The sequence below is a fragment of the Nicotiana tomentosiformis genome, chromosome 9 (assembly GCF_000390325.3).
Source record: "Nicotiana tomentosiformis chromosome 9, ASM39032v3, whole genome shotgun sequence".
Lineage (NCBI taxonomy): Eukaryota > Viridiplantae > Streptophyta > Magnoliopsida > Solanales > Solanaceae > Nicotiana > Nicotiana tomentosiformis.
The window spans coordinates 84,367,458-84,378,189 of record NC_090820.1 but is presented as its reverse complement, the minus strand read 5'-3'; the positions used below and the strand labels follow the sequence as shown (position 1 = coordinate 84,378,189).

Below are 10,732 nucleotides of genomic sequence, written 5' to 3'. Positions count from 1 at the left end.
ACACATTCTATCAAGGATGACGACATCACATCTCGGATGAAGATTCCACCATATTCGAAGATACCAAGTCTCGTTACTCCATCAATCCAACCTGAACATTCTTAGTCTGATTGCCTTTCCTCTACTGGAAATAAAACACTGAACCTCTGAATCACACATTGAGAAAAACCTCCTTTCGATTCATTCACTGCCCCTGTGCGATAACAAATCATGAACATCATAACAATTGGTGCATAGCCCCAAAACCATCAGAAATATTGCTACTGAGCTGAGATGACAGAACATCCTTCCACAAGGAGACGACATTAGACCAATCGAATACGCAGGGAGAAATATCTTGCTCTACATCAGTAGTGCCATTAAAATTCTTCGATTCCAAATTTGTAACAAGTGCTTCACGTCGCATAAGATCAAATAGGAAGGATATGAAGGCATAAACCTTAAAGGAATCAAATCGCACGATGAGGAATCAAGAAGGGAAGTGCTCTTAACAGTCTTGTAGCCTCTCAAAGATAAGTACAAACATCTCTGTACCGATACGCATGGCTCTACTAGACTCGCTCAAGACTCGTGAGACCTAAGTGAACCTAGTGTTCTGATACCATGTTAAGGTCGTGATGGCGTCGGACACCGCTGTCAGGCAAGTCAAAAATAAATACTTCATTTGGTTCTCATTTTAATATTTATGAAATCATATTTCCTTAAATTAAATAGTAAAAGATGGAATTTATAGTGTAGATAATAATATTTTTAACAATTTCAATATAGGACAACCCCTAATCACCCCAAAACCCGGTGTCACAAGTGCTTGAGCATCAACTAGGAATGTAAAATAAAATACAGCATCTGTCCGGAATACAAATTGGACAGGAAAAATATAAATACTCTGAATGAGACTCTGCTAGTTGCGGATTGTAGTATAGAGTGCATCTCACCTAAGTCCCCGCTATAACCATGCATGTGCGCCCACAAGGCCACTAGACATATATGTACCTGCATAAAAATGTACAGCAAGTGTAGTATGAGTACGTAAATCAATGTGTACTCAGTAAGTATCCCGCCTAACCTCGAAGAAGTAGTGACGAGGGGTCGGCTCCAACACTTACTATGGGCTATAAATAAAATACCAATGATATAACTTAGCATGGATTACGTAGAACGACTGTAATCTTTATCACTGGTGTTTCAACGGATGAGGACAGAGTGGAGATGATGCTTGGAACATTTTGTGTTTCATGATTGTCAGACATGGTGGAGTGTAGTTAGTTGAAGAAGAGATTTTGAAGAAGGAAAAAGGGGAATTTTGGATTCGTGATATAAACATTTCTGAAAGTGAATGTGAATGGATTTATTTGAGAGGAGTTAGAGACCGTTTGGGTATCAATTTTGGATATTCGGGTCGCTTCATAAAGGGTGAGACGCTTTGATTCAAGAAGCAAAAAGAAATTGACAATATATTGACGTGGCACCGTTTCAGCCGTTTTAAAAAATTGTACATGAGAATACAGAGGAGCTACTAACCTGTGTCAAAGGAAACAGGTTCCTTGATAGAGTTTGAAAATGTAAGCCTCATCCTTTGACCAACGTGCAATGTATTAGCTACTTGTCTGCTCTGTAATCGTCATGTGTGTCTACCTGTAACGATATAGAGGTGAGTTAGACTTTGCCAGAAAATACTTTTAGCTACTTTTCCTGTACATTTCTTTCATAGCCAATCATCGAGGAACCAGGTCCCTAGCTAGACTTCATCAACCCTAGTGCCAAGCGATTCTTTCCAAGTGCTCTCTGCTCAGTGCTTTGGGGAATATATCTATAATTTGATCTTCTACGCTGCAAAACTTCAGGCAGACGAGCCCTTTCTCAACATTGTTTCAAAATCTTCTAGCTGCTGCTTGATCCAAAGTAGTTGAGCACATCAAGAGGCAGCCGCCACACACTCAGCTTCAGAAGTGCTTTTCCAGGTCCTACGTTCCTTTGAGATACCTCAGAATTCTCTTTGCAGCCTTCAGATAAGACTCCTTTGGATTGGATTGAAACCTGGCACAGAGTCCCACACAGAAAATAATGTCTGGTCTACTTGCTGTGAGATACAGAAGTGACCCAATAATGCCTCTATACATAGTCTCGTTTACAGGAGAACCATGTCCTCCAAATCTAGGCGAGTGGCAGTGGCAATAGGTGTATCAATGATCTTTGAACTCTCTATCTCAAATCTCTTCAGAAGCTCTTTGATGCACTTATGCTGACTTATCATTGTGCCCTTAGAAGTTTGCTTGACTTGCAAACCCAAGAAGAAATTCAATTCTCCCATCATGCTCATTTCAAACTCACTTCCCATGAGAGTTGCAAACTCTTCACACAAAGAATCATTTGTTGCACCAAAGATGATGTCGTCAACATAAACTTGCACAATGAGCAGGTTCCTCCCGCGTTTCTTCAGAAATAGAGTGTTGTCAATTTTCCCTCTTGTAAAGCCATTTTCTAGAAGAAACTTAGACAGTCTTTCATACCATGCACGAGGAACCTCCTTCAGTCCATATAATGCCTTGTGAAGTTTAAACACGTGCTCGAAATGCTCATGGCACTCGAAATCAGGTGGTTACTTGACGAAGACTTCTTCTTTTAGAAAGCCATTCAGAAAAGCACTTTTGACATCCATTTGAAACAATTTGAATTCCATATGAGATGCAAAGGCAATAAGAATTTTGATGGCCTCCATTCGAGCAACTGGAGAAAAAGTTTCATCATAGTCAATCCATTCTTCCTGATTGTAGCCTTGAACTACTAGCCTTGCCTTGTTCCTTGTTGTGTTTCCAAACTCATCAAGTTTGTTTCTGAATACCCATTTGGTTCCTATAACAGTTCTGTCAGCAGGTCGTGGAACCAGGTGCCATACACTGTTCCTCTCAAATTGATGGAGTTCTTCTTGCATAGCTGTAATTCAATCAGCATCTTTTAATGCTTCCTTGATATTATTGGGCTCAATTTGAGAGAGAAAAGCTGAGAAGACAAGCGCATTTGTTTCCATTAATATGGTTTGAATTCCTGAATCAAGAGGAGTGATCACATTTTCCAGAGGATTTGAACTTTTGTGTTTCCAGTTAGACACCCGAATCTTGTTATGGGATAGTCCAGGTATTTCTGAATGTGGGGTCCCTTGATCTGCATCAGTAACTCTGTTTTCAGCTTCAGTTGTTGTGATTGAGGAACCGGGTTACTCTATGTCAGCTGGAGATTCATCTGTGCCATTGTCATTTGAATCCTTGACCTGACTCATCGTGTTAGTTTTTCCATTTGCCATGTCAATGACTTCACCAGGGAGAGTTGACTGCTCTCCCACTTGATCAATCTTATCATGTGAATCCTTCCCATATGAGTGATGAGATTCATCAAAGATCACATGTATACTTTCCTCAACACATTGCATCGCACACTTTGTGATCCTTGAAGCTTGAGTTGGGCAGGCCATGAACCAGGTCCTTCTTGACCAACTTGTTTAGCAACGTGAAACTTGCATGACTCATCCTTATGTTCCATAATTCAGAATCATCATCAACAACACTTAGATAGCTGAGATCACCATTCTTGTTTCCCTTGTCACAAATTTGGAGACACTTAACAGGTTGTACTTCAATCCATTCACGTAGTACATATTTTCAAGTGAGTGAGAAAGAGACTTCCCAATTCTTCCAATTCCTAGAATGTATCCCTTTTTGCCATTTCTAAAGGATACACTCCCTCCTTGCAGGGCTTTGAGTGAAAGAAAATCATTTGTGCTTCCAGTCATGTGCTTCGAGCAGCCACTATCCATGTATCATTGTTGGCTGCTCCCTTTCACTGCTCCCTGCACAAGGAAATCAAGGGTTAGACTCAGGAACCCAAATAAGTTTGGGTCCCTTGCAATGAGAAAAGGGATGAATCAGGACCTTCTTGGTCCAAGCAGGCATCACATGAGTTTTATATAAGGGACCAGGTTCTCTAACAGTAGTTATCTTTTTAGCAAAAACTTTGTTTTTCTGTTGAGACTGAAACTTGGCCTTACAGGTTTCCTTAAAGTGCCCAGTGTTGCCACAATGATTGCAAAGCCAGTTATCAGGTACAGTAACATACTTGATATGAGGGTTGTAAGGAGTCTTTTCCCTTTGGAACCCTATCCCTTGCCTGTTTCCCCCATTGTTTTTGTACAAGGCAGTGATAGCATCAGAGAACCAGGTCCACTTGAGTGATTTTTCTAGATCATTCTTAACTCTGCCTAGATCTTCCTGAAGTTGTCTGTTTCTCTCAAGTTCGGCACATAGACTAGATTTCACTGATTTTAGCTCATCTTCAAGCCTAAGGTGTGCCTCACTTGCAACTTCCTTTCCCTTTTGGGTAATCTCATGCCTACCTTCCCTTTTTAGTTCCTTAATTATTTCCTTTAGGTCCACGGCTACTACTAATAGGTCATCTCTCTCATGCTCTATGTTTGCAATTCTCTCAGTCAAAGTATCTTTTTCCCTTTTTAAACTCTCAATGGTCTCTCTTTGATCAACCGCAACCACCACTAGATCATCTCTCTCGTGTTCTATTTCTCCTAGTTTCGTGGTTAGAGCATTTTTATCATTAATGAGACTGTGATAAGCATCAATTAAAATATTAGCCAAAGATATAAGCTTCTTTTGAGAATAGGATTTCAAATTTCTTTGAACATCCAGAAAGTTTACCTCATCTTCATCGTCATCTTCATCATCATCAGATTGTGCCATTAGGGCAAAAGTAGAGTCATATTCAGTTGCTTCACTTTCTACTGCCATCATGGAGCTGTCACCTTTGTCATCACCTTCGCCATATTCACTTGAGGAGTCTCCCCATGCAGCAAGAGCTTGTTTCACAACGTTGTCGGTAGCATCTTTTCTTTTGAATCGTTTGTCAGGAACCTGGTTCCTCTTAGCTGCTTTGTCTGAGTTGTGTTTGTACTGATCTTGCTTGAGGAGAAGACAATCTTTGATGAAGTGCCCTGACTTCCCATACTTATGATATAAGTCATAGCCTCTTGGCTTGCTAGAGCTGCCCTTCTTTGGAATACCTCCATTTTTGTGGACCATCTTCTGAAATCTCTTTGTCAAGTAAGCCATATCAGCATCCTCACCACTTGATTCATTGTTGTCTATCTTGAGGACCAGGTTCTTCTCCCTTTTGGGCTCTCTTCTCTCATGATCTTTTTTCTTCTTCATTTCATACGTTTTCAGATTACCAATGAGTTCATTAATGGTCAGCTTCTGCAAATCTTTTGCTTATGTGATGCCATTTACCTTGCTTTCCCAGGAACCAGGCAATGCACTAAGTATTTTCCTGACAAGTTTGTTCCTAGGAATGATTTCTCCCAGTGAGTGAAGCTCATTGATGATAGAGGTGAAGCGAGTGTGCATGTCCTGAATGGACTCATCGTCCTTCATTCTTAAGAGCTCATACTCAGTTGTCAACATGTCGATCTTCGACTGCTTGACTTGAGTTGTCCCTTCGTGTGCTGTTTGAAGAGCTTCTCAGATCTCCTTAGCACTCTGACAAGCTGAGATGCGGTTGTATTCATCTGGTCCGATGCCACAAACAAGAATCTTTTTTGCCCTGAAATTCTTCTCAATAGCCTTCCTGTCAGCATCGTTGTACTCTTTTTTCGTTTTTGGGATTGTAGTTGTTCCCTCATCAACAGTTTTCATGGGAACAAAAGGTCCATCAAAGATTACGTCCCACAACTCTGAGTCCTCAGCCATGATGAAATCATGCATTCTTGTTTTTCACCAACCATAATATTGGTCGTTGAATCTAGGTGGTCTGTACGTTGATTGTCCTTCCTCGAAGTTTGGTGGAGCAGCCATGATGAAGATCCTTTCTAGGTATTAACCTTTTAGAAAGAACCTGCTCTGATACCAATTGATAGAATTTAATAGTCCACCAAACTATATAGAGAACCAGGTTCTCTATTAGTTCCCACAGAACACACGCATACTGCACTAGGTAAATGAGTCAAAGAAGTTTTACGTGAAAAACTCCTAGCTCACGGGATTAAAAATCACGACCTACCCTTCTAGGATTTCAACTTCACTACTGAGCAAATTTTAGATTACAATCTATTGTAACCTAGGAATTAACCACTTAATCCCTCACTAACTTGTAACAACTCTATTTACAAGCCATTTTGTAATAACTCTATTACAAAGACTTTACAACTCGACTAACTCTAGCCAAGACACAAACACAAGGGTTTATGATTTACAAACGTTTCCTACACAATGCTTCTAACTAAGCTAAGTAGGAATTACAAGTAAAGAACTTTAACAAAGGTGCAATACAACTAGGGATATGTAATGACTCAATACATGAAGCTGGTCCTTTGTTATGTTGTTCTTTGTTCTTGATGCCCTTGAGAATCACTTGCAAGATTGGCACAGACTTGAGAGAAAATGCCTGATCAATTCTTGAATGTGCAAGTATTTTGTTTTACCTTTGCTTGATGTTAATAACTCATTTGTGACATCACTTGAATGATGCAAGCAAGTTAGGTAAAGGGCATTCCCCATAAAGTTGACTGATGCACTGTTTTTACACTGTTGCGTGTGCAGGCAGCAACTTTACAACTGTGGGGAGTTGACTGGGTATGGTCACTAGGGGAACTGCTGTTCCATCTGTTCCCTTTGTTGTTTCTTTGTCGTCTGAGGAGTTGATTTACATCTCTAGCTTGAGACTTGTTATTCCCACATACTTGAGAGTGTGTATCAGATTCCTTATCTGGTTCTTGTCATTAAGTTTGTTAGATTATCAAAACATTACAAGGTACATATAACCTATCAAAAAGTATATCCAATATCTTAATCTAAACATAATATTCAATTACAATTCCTTAAAAGTAATACCCTCAATTTAACTCAATATTAGATTCAGTTTTGTACGCTAGTACTTTGATTCTAAAGATAGTAACCAAATAGTAAAGTCAGAATCTATATTATTTAAAAAATTGAGATTTGTACAGTGCATCAAACAAAAAGTGACGTGCCATGGATTCCCACTGATGCAGCGTAAATACATAAGTATTCATTGTTAAAATTTCAATATTACACTCAAGTTAGTCATTACCATAATAATTCCTTCCATCATTATGTCTCATAATCATTATCCATATATTACATCACTCCACTTTTATTGAATTGGTTGCGGTAGGTAAAGATTAGATATATGCATACCTTGTAACTTGGAGTCTTTTATAAGGATTTCTGCACAGTAATTGGTACAAGTTGTCTGGCTTCTAATGCAGGTTGCCGAAGACAGTATTTTCCCCCATATTGTCTACTGCTAATATTCTTTCTCAAAAACCTAACTGTAAATATATATTCTAACCCCTGAAGTCTTAAAAGTAGCCGCATAAGATATGGGCTTAAAGCCCACTTCTTTTATCCATATTATTTAAAATTACTACCTTGCTAATTAGCATGCGTAATTATAAAATAGGCCCACTAGCTATTTATTCAGCTATCTTATATATTGTAATCTATTATTTTCTATTAGCTTAGTACTTCTTCAACAACTACAAAATAAATTAATTTTCTAGTCTCATAATTTAATAAGTATATAAAAAAAATAATTTGGGTTATTACAGCTTAGGACTTGAATGAAACAAGTGGGCACCATAGGAGCGTTGGATTAGATTATACAGATTTTCATCATGACCGTTCATTTAATAGAAAAGATAGAGTTGAGAGATTAGATTCTCTGGACACGTGACAGAAGTTTGTTACACAGCATTGTATTTAGTAGTGTATCGAAGGTTCTTTTATGTTATTTTTAGTCCAATAGAGAATAGACAAGTGTATAGCTATTTATTTATTTTCTAGTTAGATACATGTATAAATACATATAGCATCAGAAAATTTCTCTCAATTCAATCTCTAGTTTTTATTTTTCACATGGTATCAGTCGCCATCTACATCTTATTTTTTTTCCAGGTCTCTTTCCTCTTCGTTTTTGTTTTCTTTCTCCCATCAATCCAAATGGTTACTACTAGTGACTCTGCTACTCTCTCTGTTACTACCAGTGATGCTTCTTCCGTCCATGGCAGTTCAGGCTCTTTGGATCCTAGCCACCCTTACTTTCTCCACCCTTCTTGTCCCAATTGTTTATATTTTCTCTTTTTCCAAAAAAAAGATTCTATATTCACAACAATATTCATGCACAGCTCGAACAACCAACCACGTGTCATCTTCTCAGCAACACTAAATTAAAAATGTCAGTGACCCCTGCACTTCCATTTCCAGCCATTTCAGTCCCCAGAAACATAAAATTCCGTCACCTAAAAACCCAAACACTCTTCGTAATAAGATCCTCGTCTTCTCACCCGCCGTCAATGAACACTCCACAACCGAAAAAGGTGGCGGTCTGCGGCGGTGGAGTCATCGGAGTTTGCACCGCCTACTTCCTATCAAAAAAAGGCGCCGCAGTTACCCTAATCGAGCAATCCTCTGTAGCCTGCGCCGCCTCTGGCAAGGCCGGAGGTTTCCTAGCCCTAGATTGGTGCGACGGCGGTCCCCTCGCGCCACTCGCACGCGCCAGCTTCAATCTTCATCGCTCGCTCGCTGAAGAGCTTGATGGGCCCAACTCCTACGGCTATCGTCCACTCACTACCCTTAGTGTCTCCGTCACCGAATCATCATCTTCTTCTTCTTCGTCGAATCGAACTGGGCCGCTTCCTTCTTGGGTTAACGGCCCAGCTAAAAGCCCAAGAACTATTGGATCAACTAATAGCACGGCCCAAGTCCATCCACAGCTCTTTACTAAAAAATTATTATCCAAAGCAGTAGAGGAATATGGGGTTGAGCTGGTAATTGGTAGAGCAGAGAGAGTTGAAATGGTGGAGGGGAAAACGAAGGGAATTGTATTGGAAGATGGGAGAGAGATTTTGGCAGATGCAGTTGTGTTGGCACTTGGGCCTTGGACCAAGAGATTCTCTCTTTTGGGTTCACTTTTCGGGATTTATGGAATCAAAGCCCATAGTATAGTGCTGGAACCTAAAGAGCCGAATACGATCACGCCACATGCCTTGTTTCTTACTTATTATCCGGCCCATGGTGGGAAGCCCATGGACCCGGAAGTTTATCCTCGTCCAACAGGTACTTCAGTTTTTACAGTTTGAACAATTATCATATTCAAGTACTAGATATATATAACATGAGCCTGATGTGTGTTCTAAATTATTTTTGTAATAGACTACATAAGAAAAGAGTAATTTTTGTTTTAAAATGTTTAAAAATTGTTGAATCCCCTGATAGTTAAGTGTCTGCTCTCTGTGCAAATTTGCTTTTTCTCAAACCATTTTGCTAGAATTCCAGGCTCCCTGTCTCCAATGTCACATTGTTATGTAAAGAAGTGTAGTATAGGCTTCCGTCTGTATGCTCGTATAATAGATAAGGTTAGAGTACCAAAAAGTAAGGTAAATTAATTTTTCTGGTGATTAGAGATAACGATGAGCTAATTCGTGGATATGTATATAATTGCGTATAGCTTTCTCTAGATAGTCGCATGCTATATATTACCTATGTACTACCTGCCGTATACAGTAAGATTTTATTGGTCCAATGTTGATCCCTTTTCTTGGCTGGATCATTTTTGTCCAGAAATGTACCTCATATTACCGTTGAAACTATTCCATAGTTCTGGTTTCCGTGAACATAGCTGAGAAGCATGAAACAGATCTCCCCTTTATCTTTATTCCTTTCTGTATTATACACTAAAATGAGGATTTTATAGAATTGCTTGTTGAGAACTTTAGTGGTATACTTTTATGTCTTTCAGGGGAAGTTTATATATGTGGAATGTCAGCTCGAGAAGAGGTTCCAGATGATCCAGAGCAGGTAATACCAGTTCCAGAATCAATAAACGCGCTTAAGAGAGTGGCTGCTAGTGTATCAAGCCATTTAGTGGAGGGGGAAGCAGCTGTGACGGCTGAACAGGCGTGTATCCTACCTTGCTCTGAAGATGATGTGCCAATTATTGGGGAAGTTCCTGGTACAAAGAGCTGTTACGTGGCAACCGGACATAGTTGTTGGGGAATTCTTAATGGTCCGGCCACAGGTGCTGCTATGGCCGAACTCGTTCTGGATGGACAAGCTAGCATAGTTGATCTTAGCCAATTTACCCTCGCAAGATTTGCTAGTGTTCTGAACAAGTAAGATGATTTTATACAAATCATCTGAGGCAAGACGGCTTCATATACTCATCACCACAAAAGGCAAAAGGGTAATTGTTGAAATGAAGAACTTGTAGGCTGTTGTTTTAGCTCTAAATATAGCACAGATGTGTAGAGAAACAACTGGCCACAATACATTTTTCATTATCAGCACACAAGAAATAAACGGTCTAGACAAAATCAATATGTACTGTTGTCGAGGAGAGTATTCAATTAGTTGGATGTACTACCTCCGTCTCAAATTATCTATCAAAATTTTCTTGTACACGTCCCTTAAGAAAACTTAATTAGGATGAGATTTTGACTACTTTACCCTTATTCATGTCTTAATATTCAATTTTTCTTCATTGGTATTTGAGCAAAGTTATCCACAATTGAGGTGTTAGTAGTCTTCAAGTATAATTATTTTTAAGGGTAAAAAAAGAAAAAAATAATCAATTTTGTCTTGAACTTTTAAAATGACAAATAATTTGAGACAATTATTTTTAGTAACCACGACTGATATTATGAGACGAAGGG

At 39.2% G+C, this 10,732-nt stretch overlaps 1 protein-coding gene and 1 long non-coding RNA gene across 2 annotated transcripts; one reads left to right on the top strand and one right to left on the bottom strand.

The window, feature by feature from the left end:
- Nucleotides 1-742: 742 nt before the first annotated feature.
- Nucleotides 743-7,322, bottom strand: LOC138898324 (uncharacterized). The gene is made up of 3 exons (XR_011410805.1): nucleotides 7,218-7,322; nucleotides 1,522-1,635; nucleotides 743-993 (listed from the first exon to the last, which is right to left on the bottom strand). It is a non-coding gene; the product is annotated as an uncharacterized lncRNA (long non-coding RNA).
- A 587-nt stretch (nucleotides 7,323-7,909) lies between these two features.
- LOC104116697 (D-amino-acid oxidase) lies at nucleotides 7,910-10,531 on the top strand. The gene is made up of 2 exons (XM_009627606.4): nucleotides 7,910-9,137; nucleotides 9,820-10,531. The coding sequence occupies exons 1-2, from the start codon at nucleotides 8,255-8,257 to the stop codon at nucleotides 10,194-10,196; spliced, it is 1,260 nt and encodes a 419-aa protein (XP_009625901.1). The 5' UTR covers nucleotides 7,910-8,254; the 3' UTR covers nucleotides 10,197-10,531.
- The last annotated feature ends 201 nt before the right edge of the window (nucleotides 10,532-10,732 follow it).